Here is a 15,224-nt window from a genome sequence, read left to right as displayed (position 1 = left end):
AGCTCTACAACCAGGGAAGGGGCCTTCTTAAGAAAGGGATCTGGAGATCCTCCCCTTCAGCAGGGGTGGTATTAAAGGAGGAGTAGGTTTGGCAAACTCTAACTTTAGGATTAAAAAGGAGAACAACAGGGTTTCCAGTTAATCACAGGGGAGTCAGGAACAATAAATCAGAACTTAGGTTCCTGAGCCTTTGTAATTATTATTTTTGCTGGTCAACACTTCCTGTATTGAGTAGGAACAAAGTCATTAAAGCAAAAGAGGTCTTTTTGCGGTCTTCCCCACAACAAGGAAGAGGGAGCACTGTGGGACTGTCCCACTTTGTAGCTAGTGTTGGGTCAGCAGAACCCAGGAGTAACATGAGAGCACCTTAAAGAGGAATCTGCCCTGCCTTGAGGCCTGCTGCAAGGAAGAGAAGAGCACGTAAGCACCCAACTGAGGACTGCATGATGCTGGGGCTTGAGAGAATAAAAAAGAAAAAGTGAAGAGCATAATAGTAGCTAGGCCAGAGTTAGTTCCCTCTGAATATGTCCCTTTACCTACTAGCTGAACATTGATACAGAGATGCAACACCATCTCAACCTTTGGAATATAATTACAGACAAGACCAACAATTTTATCTGGGCAGGGCCCTTGTAGAGCACTAGCATAACCCCAGTTTCCTTTCTAAGTTCCAAGCCCACCACATCTTGCCAGAGTAGAACGTTTTAGCAGCTGTCAGACCTACCTTGGGAGCAGCCATCCGGAAGATCAACTTCTCAATGTGGCTTTTTCCGGAGCTCTTGTCTGGGATAGATCTGATCACAAGCATGAAGTCATCCCTGCAGCCACCAAAGGTTGTCACTGAAGAGTAGGGGTAAGTGACGTGCACTTGCTGTGGAAAGGAACCAATCAGTTCTGGGGAAACTTTCCACCTGTTCCCCGAGCTAGGAACCAGCATCCCCTGTCTCTTCTAGGCACAGGAAAGGAGATCTCATAATTTGGAGATCTCCATCTTGAATGTCTACAAGCAGTGTCTAGACTAGAGGACAGTGGTGCTTGGGCAGGAGTGGGGGTAGGGCAGCCATGGTCACTTGGTTCAGGCTTTTGAGTCCACAGGGGAGAAGAAAAGACCATGTTGAGGAAGAGGAGGGGTCAGGGAGCAGCCTGCATCCTTTCATACCATAGTGTTGTGGTCCAGGATGCTTACGCCATCCTCATTCACAGCAATCCACACCAGAGCGTGCTCCTTGGAAGACAGCTGGGCAGGCTGGGGAAACAAACAACCCATCAGATATATCCATAGTTAGAGATTTTGAACTATAAGAACTTTCTGAGAAAGAAGGCACATCCAGGGATCTGCTAAGCAGTGATTTCCAGCCACCTCATCTTGGAAAACAAAGATGGTATTTGTACAGTGTATGCAGGAAATAGACAAGGCTGCTTGTGACAGGAGACCCTTGGCCTTGGGGCTCTGGCCACCTACTAACCATCTCAAAGGCAGAGGCGATCATTCTTTTGGTGTCCCTAGAACCCATGCTGCCACAGCACACTGGATGGAAAGCTCTGTGCTACAGAATAGAGGCCAGCCCTGGCTGCTCTGTTAGGGGAATGGGGAACAGGTGTTTTTCTCCTAGTCTTGGAAACACGGCATTCCACCTATAGTCTCCAAGCCGAAGATTGGAGACTGTAAGTGATTGACTTCAACCAATCTCCTAGGTGCTGTAAAAGAAATAGGAAAGCGAGAATGCAGTCCTGTGGCTTTAGGCCCTGTCAGTAAGAAAGTGACTATTTAGTGGACATTCCTGTAATGACTGATTTTCACCGCCAGGACTACAGTATGGTAATCCAGAAAATCTCTCTCTTAACCCAAAGGGAGGCAGATAGACATTGGACATGTCACCTTTTTCAGAAGCTTTTCCTAAGCTCCCAGACCAAGTGGGTCCCCGTTATATGCCTTTATAACAACTCTGTACATCTCCTTCATAGCACTTGTGATGGCTTATAAATATATATTAAATATATAGAGAAAAAAATGAATACGATTATTTGATGAATATACATCTCCTGCACTAGATGGGAAGCTCCAGGAAGGCAAGGACTGTGTCTGATTTTCTCACCTCTTATAACCTCAGACAACCAGCACTGGACATAGTAGGAGCTCAACTATTTGTTGAATGAATGAATGGCCATTTTCCGATCTGTGGCTTCAGTAAACAGAATCACTGCCCAGCTTTGAGCTGTAATTATCTATAATGTTTATGCACAACAGACACCCAGTGAAGAAAAGTTCCTTCTGAAATTACTGTTGGCCACCTGGCCTTCATACAGAGGTGAAATTAACTGTTGCCTAAGTAATTTGATTCCCCTGTATGCCATGTCAAACCAGTGGAGATGTATTTGTTTAGGTTATACATTGTTCTTTCAAACTTTAAAAAAAAATGAAAGCACTCTTGAGAGGGCTGTTATATCAAGTCTGAATCTTTGTGTGTGTGAATTAGTTGATCCCATCTTTTCTTTTGGGGCAGTCAACAAAGGACAAATGAAGATAAGCAATCACAATTCTGCTCTGGACCGTGGAAATCTGGAGTAGGCCAGAAATGGTGGGGGGATAGTGACCTCTAGTGGTTACTGGTATGGAGGCAGGGGCTGCAAATTGGTATGGCTCAAACATGAGCAGTTGGGGACACACCTAAGGGTGTGGGCAGCTCCTTCCACTGGCACTTACCTGAGCAGCAAAAAGTTTAGCACCAAAGAAAGGCCATTTCCTGGCCACGGTCAGGTAGATGCGGATGCACTCAGGAGGGGAGCATCCTTGCAATGTTGCCCATTTTGTGGTCAACATATCTGCCAGATGCCTGGTGTGGGCAGATGGAGAGAAATAGTGCCAGTGAAGTGCCAACATGTCTTCATTCCAGGCCTGAGGCCTCCCCACAGTGACTTGCTGCAAGACCTTGCAGCCCACCTACCTCAGCTGTTCAAGGGGGGCCCCATGTCTATAGCGCCTGGGGTAGAACCTGTCTAGGACCTGCTGGAGAAGATGCTGAGCCTTAGCAGGGGATGTGCCTCCAGGGCCTGGCAGGGCAGGCTTCTCCAAGTCCCCATATTCTACCTGTGGTAGAAGCATATGAAGAGACCAGTCAAAATCTGACAGTGGATGGGCCAGGTGGGGGCTGTTGAGAGGTGAAATAAACCATTTCTTTATTACCCTACTGGTGGGGTGCGAGTGGATGTGAAAAATACTTTAGAAAAACACTTCATCTCAAGTTTTATAGACACTAGAGAAACAAACTTAGGGCTCTCGAATATTAGAGATCACCGACCAACTTTGATTTTGCAGCTGAGGTGAAGTGCCTTTTCCAAAGACACAGTTAATTGGTAGCCGACAAGGGAAGACAATGTGGAAATTCTGGCTTCCAGTCCAAAAATATGGGCTATAGAATTGAAGACGCTACAGATCCTAGAGTACAGCAGAGTGTTCCAAATGTGGCCTTTGGAGTTGGACACCTGGTGCAAATCCCAGCTTTGTGTCCCTGATCAAGTTACTTAAACTCTCTGAGCTTCAATTTCCTCATCTATTAGGTGGGAATAAAAACTACAATGGAGGATGCATATATGCTTAGTACAGGGCCTCCTAGAGAGTATTCCTATTGATGTTTATAATTATAAAGATCAACTATTACTGCTTCCTCTTCCTTTCCAGCATGTAAATCCAGATTCTTATTCTTTTTTAAAAATTTTTAATTTTTAATTTTTGTGGGTATATAGTAGGTGTCAGACTCTCTTATGGGAGCCATGAAGGTATCCCAGATACCTTTGGCAAGATGGCCTTCTAAATATAATGGGAAGGAGAGTCCAAGTGTGAATGTGTGTTCCTCTTCCTAATTCTACTTAGAAGGTCTGATGGTTTATAAAGTTTACCACATATATTACATGATACACACTATCCAGGTATCATACTTAGTACAACCCTGTGGAGGCTGGCAGAGGTTTTTTGTTTTTGTTGTTGTTGTTGTTTTGTTTTGAGACAGAGTTTTGCTCTTGTCGCCTAGGCTGTAGTGCAATGGCATGATCTTGGCTCACTGCAACCCCCGCCTCCTGGGTACAAGCGATTCTCCTGCCTCAGCCTGCCGAGTAGCTGGGATTACAGGAGCCCACCACCACACCCAGCTAATTTTTATTTTTATTTTATTTTGTTTTATTTTTTTCAGTAGAGACAGGGTTTCACTGGTCAGGCTGGTCACGAACTCCTGACCTCAGGTGATCTGCCCGCCTCGGCCTCCCAAAGTGCTGAGATTACAGGCATGAGCCACTGCACCCGGCCAAGTATTTTTGGTTTTGGTATACTGAGAAGGAAACTAAAGCATAGAGAAGTGAAGTGACTTGGCTAAGACCTCATAGTTGGAAGGTATATAGGACTCAAACCCAGGTCTCTGGATTCCAAGTCCAGCCATCTGCACGCATCCTATATCTGCGGTGAGTGAGGAGCTCTGCTCTGTAGAAGTCAGCTGCTCTCCATCCCAGAGATGGCAAAGCTGCCCTCTCCTGAGCACCACAGGATCTGCAGAATCTCTCCTGTGTTTCAGGCTGCATGGTGCATTCATTCTAAGCTGGCAACCCGACCCTCCTGCTTCCTGAACAGAACCTTACCTGGGCCATCAGGGCAGCCATCTCAAGAGCCAATTCCTTGTTGACAGGAAACCTCCCTGCCACTATCTCTCTACTAGTTTGAGAGGCAAGGAGCAGCCGTTCTCGGTCCGTCTCCCCTTTGACTTGACTGCGAAAGTACAGCCTGCAGAGAAGAGAATCAGAAGCCAGGACTCAGCAGGGATCCCAAACAGGGATGGGGCTTTCTCTGGGTCTGTTACCTTTATTTCCAAAAAGATAACTACTCTTTTCCCACTATTTATGAGCCTATTTTGTATTGCCTCCAGAAACATATAACTGAGTATGACACAGAGCAGATGCAGGGTCATGCTGATCTCATACCAACAAGAGGGCATGGTTCATTCTGAAGATACCATTAAGCTTACTGGATTTAGTAAGGGAAATCTGGTACCTGGAGTTATAGATTAGGGGACTGGTTGAGGTAAGAGTCCAAGAGACTATTGGAAACTATTTGCCTGGGGACATACTGAGATGGAGGGATGGGATTTTCTTACTCAAATTGATAGAAAGTCAGGATGTCTACTTCTGTATTTCCTGGAATTGGTATAAGAGGTACTTAATCTTTAGCTTTAACTAGCTGGTGCTTATACAAAATTTCACTCTCATAAAGTAACACACTTAGCCATCCCATGAGGTTGGTCTATTTTCTATTCTTTTCTTTTTTTTTCGAGGCAGGGTCTCACTCTGTTGCCCAGGCTGGAGTGCAGTGGCGCGATCTCAGCTCACTGCAGCCTCAACCTCCCAGGTTTAAGTGATCCTGTCACCTCAGCCCCTCTGAGTAGCTGGGACTATAGGTACATGCCACCATGCCCAGCTAATTTTTGTATTTTTTGTAGAGGTGGGGTTTTGCCATGTTGCCCAGGGTCTGGTTTGTTTACTTGGCAAATGTCTGTGTGTGTGTGTGTGTGTGTGTGTGTGCATATACACACATGCACACGCAGTACAGGGAAGGCTGAGAGAAGGCCTGAGCCGCCCAGGGTTTCACAGAGCATCAGCAGCAGAGCCCGCCTGCACCCCAGCTAGTGACTGCCAGGCAGTGTTATATCTGTGGGTCCCTCCCCCCGTCTGGATAGGCTGTCTAGTCGAGGAGGCGATGAGCTGGCACCCAGTGGCAGCCCTTGTGTTTGGCCCCACCCTCGTGCAGTGCTCAGGACCTGTTCTTGTACATCAGCTTCACGACGCGTGTCCCGCCCTCAGACTTTCCGGAGTGCAGCTCCTTCATGGCTTGTTCCCACTTGGAGATGGCATCGCAGATCTTGAAAAGGCAAAAGAAGAAAGTCAGAAAATTTCCTGATAAGGAGAGAAGGGATCAAGGTCCAGCCAAGGCTGGACTCAGAGCAGAAGAGCAAAGAAAACTAAGGAAAGGTCCTCCCACCAGGAGGCTGACCTGTGGAGCTTCATGCTTCCTGGAACCAAGGTGGCAGCAGCTCCCTCACAAACAGAGGGAACCCTGGACAGGGTGAGCAATAAAGCAAGAAATCTGCCCTGTTGGCGGCACCAGCTGAGGGGCCTCCCCAGAGGCTAGGCAGCCCCATGGCCTTCGATCACCAGCTCCATTTCCGTTCCACTGACTGCTATTCTCCTCTTCAACAAATATGCCCAGAGGCCTACCATGTAACAAAGCCTCACAGATGCCCAGACATTGGCAAAGAAGGTATGTGGCATAGTTTTTCCAGGCAATGTTAAAAGATCATAGAAGCCTTTGTCCTGTTAAAGACAAGCAAACACTGGAGCCAAACAGGCATCAAAGTGCTAGAGCACGTTCTCACAAACACTTATGCCCCAGGACAGTAATCCCAGACCACAATACAAGATTGATCTTAAATCCCATTCAACGGCCTTTACTTATAGGGGCACCATAAGGACCTGCCTCTTTAAAAGTGTGGTTCAACCTATAAGTATGGCATAGGCCCTGGCAGAAAGGGTAAAAGTGAGGTGCTGGGTACCACATGACGTCCAGGGGGTCCAAGCATACAGCTGTGAGCCTCTGAGTGGGCATGTGTAGGCAGTGGCTTTGTGGGGCCTCGCTGTCCCTACACCAAGCCAAGAGGCTTTTCTTCTGGATGCTGCACAGCCACTCAAGGGAAGTAGGTGTGTAGCAATCTTGTCTCCAGAGACAAGGGCACACAACAGCTTTTTTCTCCCTGCCCAGGTACATTTTAGGATGGCACAGAAATGCTGACTAGGGCAGCACCTTGGGCTCAGCACCAAATGAGCTACCAGTCAGGCACCCATCAGATGGGCTCTTTCCCCACCACCAATATCCCTGAGCAGGGAGGGGCTCAGCTGGCTTAGTGGGAGGCTGTCACCTTGACACTTCCCTGCAGGCAGTGCTCCAGGTCCCTGCCCGAGGGATCGTCCGTGAAGAGGGCAAAGCCAGAGTGGGATGGCTTTCTCATGCCTATCTCCTGGTTCAGCCGCTGGAGGAACTCATCAACCGTGGAGGAGCCGTCAAAACCAACCACCTGAGGTGGGAGAAGTTTCCGTCCCTGAGTGAACTTCCCAAGAGGAGCTCACTAGAGATGGTGGAGGGGTCTGGGTACAGCAGATGGAAAGGAGCAAGGGCAAATAAAAGAGGCCAAAGCAAGTTGGTTTCTGTGTTCACAGGCAAAGGGCCAGTGCATGAGGGATGTGAGCTCATCCACTGTAAATGAACTGGGCATACCTAGGTCCCTTCTTTACCAACAATCTTTTGGAGGCCCTTTCTTATGCCACTTTCTTGGCCAGCATCTCAGCTTCCCTGTTCATGCAATGAGTTAATAAGATCTACTTCTGGGGCAACAGTGAAGAATCTGCCAAGCCTAAGGAGCCTTAGCATCCACCCGGCCCAGAGGTATTCTCTGGATGGTGACGTGAGGAGACTCAGGGCAAGGAGCACACCCAGCTGCTCACCTGGTAAGTCCCATTGGTAAAGTGCACAGGGATGCTGAAGGGCAAGGAGTGGTGGAAGGGGTTACGCAGCAGGATGGACACCACTTCCATGCGCGACGGCCTGGCTTCCCGCTCCCCGGTCCGCAGGGTCCGCTCCACTGCCCGCTGGCAGTAGGTGGCATACTGGCCAGTTTCACTTCTAAAAAGACAGAAGGAAGAGGGGAGTATTATGGGCTTTGCTCATCTCTGCCACTTTGGCACCCCAGATCCCTATCTAGACTCAGCCAGGACCAAAACTGTAGCTGGGGCAGGTTGTGAGAAAAGCCCTGAAGACTCTGGTCTGGGACATTAATTTGTCATTCAGGACCTTCATATAACAGGTTGCTGGCATGGGTATTTTCTTCCAGAACCCAGGGGACATAACAACAGAATAGCATTTGGGGACAGTTTGGGGGCAGTGTGGCTTCATGTGAGAGTTGCCACAGTACATCCGTGGATACATGGATTGGTGCACAGAGAAGCTTAAGCATGCCCAGATCCCCACGTGCCCATTTGTGCACACGGCAATGGGTGAAGTCTCCACGACCACTGAGCAGTTTCAGAGGACAAGAGTGATCTGGTCTGCCCTAGACTCCTCTCATCCCTCTTATTCATGCAGCAATTGGCAGTGCTCAAGTGGCAGAGGAAACGGCCAGGTTCACTCACCTGGGATCTGCATGGCGTTGGAGCTGCTGCTTGACATACCAGAGGAAGTGATGCTGAGGCAGGAAAAGTGGAGCACACAGAGCAAGGAGCTGCCAGCACTGCCAGGGACACAGACAGCGTGGGGTGAGTGCTGGGCCTACAGCACCACCTGTCCTCATAGCCCTGAGCTACAGAGCCTTCAGCACTCCTTCCCCAAACCAGAGCCCCCAACTTGCTGTGGGTACTGGGATGGCCAACTTGGTCAGGCTGTGTCCAGAATGCAATCACCCATCTGTGCACAGACAGCCCAGCCATACTGATGCAGCTTGGAGCACAGAGGCTGCCCACTGGCTGGGCTTACCGTATACCTGCCCAGTTACCTCCTCCCACCTTTCCCACCTGGCAGCCCTTGCCAATGGCTTCTGTCAGCTGCTCCACCCCTGGCATGCCTACCTGCATGAGGGAGTACTTCTGAGGTGGGCGGCAGCTGGTTTGCTTCATGAGTTGGCAGTAAATCTCACTCTGCAGCTCGGGGTGAACCAGACAGACCTGCAGTGCGGTCTGGGCCAGGGACACATGGTAATCCACCGAGGCAGCTTCAACCGGCACGTTGATGAAGAGCTGGCAGGACTGGGAGGGAACAGCAGTGAGCACAGGCAGACCAGCATCCCCTGGGTTCAGAGAACTCAACGGCTTGGCCATTTTCCAAGGGCTCCAGGGAGGTTAAAGTTTACTGACAGCCCTTTCTAAGAGGGAGCACTGCTACTGTTGGAGGGCATCTCTGCTTACTAAAAGGGGCTATGGGCTACTTTGGGGATAGAAGCTTTCCTTTTTAAAATGTTCTCATTACATTACATAAACAAGACAAATTCATTAAAAAAACAAAAACAAAAACAGAAAACTCAGACATTTACAAAGGACATGCTAAAATAGGTCCGAATCTCTCAGTCCAGAAGCAACATATACCTCGCCTTTTCTGCTTAACTACAGGAGGAGGGGAGCTCCTCCAGGGAGAGTTTTCATTGGCATTTCCCAAGGACTTGTGCATGACGTTCCAGAGGCTTCCCTCCCAGTGATAGGATTACATTCCTGCCATCCAGGAAGTGATAGGGACCCTGGGAAGTTTCCTTCCCTTCCTCTCCAGATCCCTCTGTGGGTTGTCCCCACCTGCACAGGTCTTCTCTACCCAAGTATTCCAAGTATCCCAGCGGTGGGCCTGGCCACCACCCCAATTTACCTTGAAGAGCTTGAGGGCCTCCGTCTGCAAGGCCTCAGAGGGCAGGGTGGTGAGGGAGGCGTATAGGCCGTCTTTGCTGTAGCACAGCATGGGGTGCCTCCAGAGTGGCGAATCTGCCCAAAGCACAGAACCAGAGAGCAGGGGCAGTTACTACTGGGAGGGGACTCACCTCCCACTCACCGCCATCTTTAATTTATGGGGAAGATAGTGGTTTATCTGCGACACTTGGGTTGTGCTGGGTTTATCATCCATAGAGTGTGGGGTGTACAGGTGGGCACTGCAATGAGCACCCTCATATACGCATGGCCTTTCTCGTGGAATGGCAGTAGGGGTAAGCGTGCAAGGTTGTGGGTGTCTGAGTGCAGGTGGATGTGTGCAGGGGAGGCCTCTTTCTTACTGTGTCAAGTCTGGATGGAGGAGCATATGAATTGGTCAGAAACAAGCCTCAGAGCAGTAGTAAAGGGGCGTGTGTGGTATATGCCATTAATTAGTTCCTCAGGGCCCTGAGAATCAGTAGCAAAATAAAGACTCTAAGCAGGTTAGTCCGATCCCAATTTAGGCTTCCCTTGTTGATTTATAAACTCTAACTATAGATTAACCAGCTACCTTCTTTCCTCAACCCTCTGCCCAGCCAGCAACGGGGCAGCTTGATCCAAGTAAAACATTTACCCAGGTCCCTGGAAAGCCTGCATCCCAGATAAACTCTCCCAGATGCAGAATGGTCACCTTAGTATCTCAGCCGGAGACAGAGGGGCCCTGGAGCTTGGATGGGAACTTCCCCTCTGTGGCTTAGATGTTTTAAAATCAGCTTCAGGGTACAACACTGCTTTCTTTGGGATCTTGACCAATAGTCACCAAGCCACTACCCTCCGACCCAAGCCATGGTGGCCACCCTTGCCTTACCTGGGTCTCCTTCACCATCCATCAGTTTTCCAATGAGCTGCTCATAGGCAGTGCCCACCTTGGCACTGCTGCCACCTGCAGCCACTGTGAGGTGGTAGAGCCACGTATCCTGGAAGAGGGCAGAAAGCCATCGGATGGGGACGGGGTGGGAAGAGTGGAGGCAAGAGCTCCAGGGAGGACTCCTTGAAGGGGCCAAGCCCATGTGGGGTTCAGCTAGTTTGGTTGGCATGAGTCAGGGCTACCTGGAAAGACTGAGGATCAGGTGAACATGAACTCAAGTTTCCAAATTTGCGATTCTATTACATTACCTCAGTGAAGCAATGTTGGTCACTGGGAATAAATTCAGTATAAAGGAATATTCCCATTCAGAGAATATTAGTTGCCAAAGTGTCCAAAAGGAAATAAACTTGAATTTTGGGAAGCTCAGGAGAAAGAGAGAAGGGAAGATCAGAATCACAGGTCCAAGCTTGGCCCTGGAAGCCCAGACTTCTTCCTTACCTTTTCATGCTTGGTGCCAATGAGGAGATAGGTGGGGCTGTGCTCTGTGGGGTGGATCACCAGGGTGCAGTGGGAGGAAAGCAACCGTCTGGTTCCTCCAGCCTCATAGTCCTCGTCTGAGTCACAGGATCGATCTACTTCCTCTATGCGTGCATCCCGCACAGGCAGGCAGCCCAGGGGTCGCTGTGGACAGGAGTCTTCCATAAATGGGGAGCCAGTGGGGGACAAGGGAGTCTCCTCTCTCTGAATACATAGGCTCCGTGGAGCTGGGAATCGTGGATATGGACTGATGACAGGATGGGGAGGTGAAGACTATAGCATCCCAGCCAGGCTGGCAGCAGAATGAGGCTTGCTTGGAGAAGCACCAGAGACCCAGACACGCAGAATCTCACACTCTGGAGGGATCCAGCCAACTGATTTTGTATTTATTGTGGGGTTACGTGGGGTAGGGACTTTCATCAGGACATGGAGTGGTGGTCATGTGCTTCGGTGGAAGCAGGAGAGTGGGTATTGTGGGGAGGCCGAGAAGTACCTTGTCCTCATGGTTCCGATAGTAGTAGAAGGTTTTCCCAACAAGAGCACACCAGACCAGCTTGGAGTGGCCATGCTTTACCTGTAAGACAGAAATGAACTGGCATTATGAGAACTAGGTAACTCTAGAAGTAAATCCACGACTGGCAAAAAGAAGCCACAGGGAGACAGATTTGACCTATGGTAGAGATGGAGATGCCATTTGGGCTCCCTACTAATGGAACCACCCCTTTCACAGTGAGGGTAACACCCTGCGGCACCCCAGCCATCATGGGCTATTCAGTGACCTATGACCTGCCATGAAACGATTAGCCAGGCCAATCAGATGTCCCCTCCAGGCATATGAAAATGGGAAGAACTTGTTAGGTGGCAGAAGCCACAGTTGTCAGGGTGCCGGGAGGGAGGGAGGGAAAACAGTAGGCTGAAGCCCTTGGGCAACCATGCATTATGAAGGAACAGAAGCTGCACACGGGCGGAGGAGAATGACATCAACAGATTGAACGAGAAGCAGGCACACAGCGAGCCTGCCAGCCCTGAGCTTGCTGAGTGCAAGTCGCCTTGGTTCCTGCTGGTGTTCTGGTCTAGCTAATGTACTTCCTTGTTAACTTCCATTTTCTTGGGTTTAACAACTGCTCCTCTGCTCTTTTCAACCAGAAAAGCCCTAACAAAAATGTCTTTCGGGCAGACCTAGGATACTTTAAGTCTTCGAGGGGCCATACCTACCTCGCCCAGGTCTCTTCCTTCCACTATTAACACTGAGGCAGGTATAAGGTGGGGGAGGGTGACAGCCCCTAATGACCTCAAAATGGATACAAGATAGTCCCTTCCCTTCTCTTTCTTGAGAATAATTGTTCCAACAACGCTGATTTGTTTCTGGGGAATCACTCGCCATCACCTTGTGTGGCCAGACCATGTTTGAGGGCTGGCCAGCGAGTCACTGTGAGGAGGCTCCCAGAGAAAGGAGCCCCATATAAGGGGGAACCCACCACCCTCGGCACCCCACACCTGGCTCCCCTGACTCGCAGGAGGCACACGTTCCTGCCCTATCAGCCCCACCCTATACCTTGGTCAGCCAGCCCTTCACGGTGGGCTTGGTGCCACCCCGAGGCAGAGCTGGAGGCCCGGTGGCCTGCACCTTCAGCAGGCTCTGGAGTACTCGGATCCACTCCTCCAGCAGGCTGGGTGAATCGGCCGTCAGGTAGTAGGTTTTCTTCTCAGAGATGAGCTGTGGAGGGCGAGATGTGGGGGCGGGGCAGCACACTGGGAGAATGGAGTAACCAGGACCTGGCTCCGAGGTGGCACCTGTCCCTGAACCCAAGGGGCCAGCCTTCTGCCTGCCCTAGTGCTCCCTCCTCTCTTTTCCTCCTCATCTTTTCCTTCCTGTCTCTCCTTCCTTCACTCCATCTCTCATACTCTGTCTCATCTTCCTTTCCTGTACTCACAAGTTAGGATCACATCCAAATGTTGATCTGAAGTCTTTCATTCATGCTCATTTGGCCCCATCTTTGTCTCACTCACAGCCATCTCCAAACCCAGCACCTCTTCTGTCTAAAATACTAGCAGCCAGGAGCGTGCTCACCTGAAATGTCTGTGAACCCTCCCCTCGAACAATTTGGCAGTGGGAGTTCAGATCCACTTGGCCTTGAGGTTTCCGGATGACATCACTCTGTAAAGAAAGTATTGGGGAGGAGAGCCACTGAATGTGGAGCCTTTCCGGAGCACCTCATTTACCCCCAGATCTTCCTCCAGGTCATAAGCAAAGGGAAACATGATTCCCAGCATTCCGGCTGTGTTATGATGGGTGACTTATTCTAGATTCTGGTTATAGCTAAATGGAGCCTTAATCAGGAACATGGGTCCTTCTGAGAACCTCCCTATTTCATTCTGAAACTCACAGCCAGGCTTAGGTCCCCAAGTGTGGCTCAAAGCCTCAGGGGCCCAGTGAGGTTGCCTCTGCCCACCTGCCAGACCTTTGCCCTCTGGCCTTGGGCCACATTTCCCCTCCTCCATCCCATCTGACATAGTCCAGGGTGTGACGTGGAGACATTTTCACTGCAGTGCTGGGCGGGGAGACTCTCACCGGGGATTTGTAGTACATAATCTGTCCCTGTCTCAGGACAAACCAGCGCCTCTTCCACGTCTTCACCCGGCTCCCCATTTTCAGCAGGTAGCCCGACTTCTCCAGTGACTCCTGAGGGGTGGAAGGGTGTAGATGAAGAAAGGGGAAATCACTCAGGGCTCCTAGACATCACACAGGTCCACGTGGTCCAGCTGCCTCACTACTCTGTCATCAATTAAATACAAAATTATTGAGTACCTACTCAGTGTATTTTCAGAGTACCATGCCCTGCTACGGTTCAGAGAGGACTAAATAAAACATGGGTGGTCCTGCCAAGGAAGGGCTCCCATGCTAGCTGGGGAAGACCTCACTATGAGAAGGTAGCAGAGCAGGGGCTGCTAGAGGGAGAGCCTGGCCAGGGAGAGCCTCAGGAGAGAGCCGGCCTTGTTAGGATAGTTCAGCCTCTCCCTCAAAGACTGAGAGGAGGAAGAAGACCATTCCAGGCAGCACAGAGCAGGGAGAGGGCAAGGCAGGTCTGGGCAGCCATGGACACATCAGCCAGGCAGGACTGGAGGGTCATGGAGCCAGGGAGGTGATGGGGCAGCAGAGAGGTGTGGGGCGAGGGATGCGGAATTACATCTGGATGGGACGCTAGCCCTGGCATGTAGTGGCACAGCTTGGAGCCTCAGGCTTCTCATCCATAAGATGGGCTAATGACCCTGAGAGGATTGTGAGGACAAATGAGACAATGCCTGGAAACTGAGCACGGTGCCTGGTGCCCTCTAAGAGTTCAATCAATGTTAGCTTGTGTTAGTATTCCAGGTGATAAAACAAAGTCATATATGGAAAACTCTTCATGGGGCCTGGTGGGCCACAGTAGGCTATCAGTAACTGGCCATTGCTGGTACTCCAGGAGCTCTCTGGGCTCCCTCCTTCCTTCCTTGTGGGGTCTGTGTGTCTGACTCCATAACTGCACACCCCCCCAGCCCACGCCCCCTGCCCCCATCCCCCAGCTCTAGGGATCCCTCACTTCAGGCAGCTACTGCCTGTGTCTTGTGCTGAGGGTCCCAGCAGCCTCTGCTGACATTCTGCTCCCACCTTCCCCCAGCCCATTTCCCAGCTCACCCCGCCCAGGCCCAGCCCATCAGTGGAGTAGGATGAGGTGCGCTGCAGTTTGTGCTCAGGCTCTGAGTAGTCACTGTCCAGCGAGCAGGCGTCCGGGGGGATGGCGTAGTCACCCTCGGAGCTCAGTGAGGACATGGAGACGCCTTGCCGAGGGAGGAGGAGTCAAGGTCCCGGGCCCACACCTCCCCGACTCACGCAGCCCAGGAGCTGCTGAGCCTTGACCACCCACTGGGGACCTGGTCTCTGGGGCTGGGGGTGGAGCTGCTGGGGGATCACGAGCTCAGATCAAGCGGGGATCCCCATGTTTAAGTGCCCACGGGAAGAGGTGAGGGGCTCCTTGCTGTTGCACCCTGCCCCTGCTCCCCTTCTCTGTACCTCTCTTGATGGCCCGGGGGCTGCCTAGTCCGCTGGTCTTCCTGGACTCAGAGGAGGGGACTGAGATTCGGAAACTCGCCTGAGAGCTGCAGTCATCATCGGACCCGGAGGACTCGTCCATAAAGGGCATGTTGCTGATTTGTGTGGCTCTCTGCAAGACAGGCCCCTCCCTCACTGCAGCTCAGGCTGCAAAACAGTCCTCTCCCACCCTGCAGCTTGCACTCCTGCTCCAAGCACCCATGGTGTGGCCAACCCCCAGTCGGGACTCTGAACAGACAACTGTCCCGTGTAAGGTCC

At 50.8% G+C, this 15,224-nt stretch overlaps 1 protein-coding gene across 5 annotated transcripts in view; it reads right to left on the bottom strand.

Moving 5' to 3' along the window:
• Positions 1-15,224, bottom strand: part of PLEKHH1 (pleckstrin homology, MyTH4 and FERM domain containing H1) — a 56,183-nt gene that overhangs the window by 2,743 nt on the left and 38,216 nt on the right. For 3 of the 5 annotated variants that reach the window (XM_030812438.1, XM_030812439.1, XM_030812440.1), the window contains 19 exons: positions 14,928-15,078; positions 14,553-14,695; positions 13,449-13,559; positions 12,948-13,034; positions 12,432-12,593; positions 11,370-11,450; positions 10,838-11,020; positions 10,340-10,448; positions 9,437-9,549; positions 8,653-8,829; positions 8,221-8,318; positions 7,537-7,714; positions 6,954-7,109; positions 5,799-5,899; positions 4,627-4,768; positions 2,946-3,088; positions 2,705-2,834; positions 1,160-1,246; positions 725-871 (listed from right to left, as the gene is read on the bottom strand). In XM_030812438.1, coding sequence (XP_030668298.1) covers positions 725-871; positions 1,160-1,246; positions 2,705-2,834; positions 2,946-3,088; positions 4,627-4,768; positions 5,799-5,899; positions 6,954-7,109; positions 7,537-7,714; positions 8,221-8,318; positions 8,653-8,829; positions 9,437-9,549; positions 10,340-10,448; positions 10,838-11,020; positions 11,370-11,450; positions 12,432-12,593; positions 12,948-13,034; positions 13,449-13,559; positions 14,553-14,695; positions 14,928-15,078 — 2,499 coding nt within the window. The remainder of the gene's footprint in view (positions 1-724; positions 872-1,159; positions 1,247-2,704; positions 2,835-2,945; positions 3,089-4,626; positions 4,769-5,798; positions 5,900-6,953; positions 7,110-7,536; positions 7,715-8,220; positions 8,319-8,652; positions 8,830-9,436; positions 9,550-10,339; positions 10,449-10,837; positions 11,021-11,369; positions 11,451-12,431; positions 12,594-12,947; positions 13,035-13,448; positions 13,560-14,552; positions 14,696-14,927; positions 15,079-15,224) is intronic. The other 2 variants (XR_004029981.1, XM_030812441.1) reach the window with 2 other exon arrangements.

Source organism: Nomascus leucogenys, chromosome 1a, assembly GCF_006542625.1.
Source record: "Nomascus leucogenys isolate Asia chromosome 1a, Asia_NLE_v1, whole genome shotgun sequence".
NCBI lineage: Eukaryota > Metazoa > Chordata > Mammalia > Primates > Hylobatidae > Nomascus > Nomascus leucogenys.
Note: the sequence above shows the minus strand (reverse complement) of the source record. Positions and strands in the feature narration are given on the sequence as shown.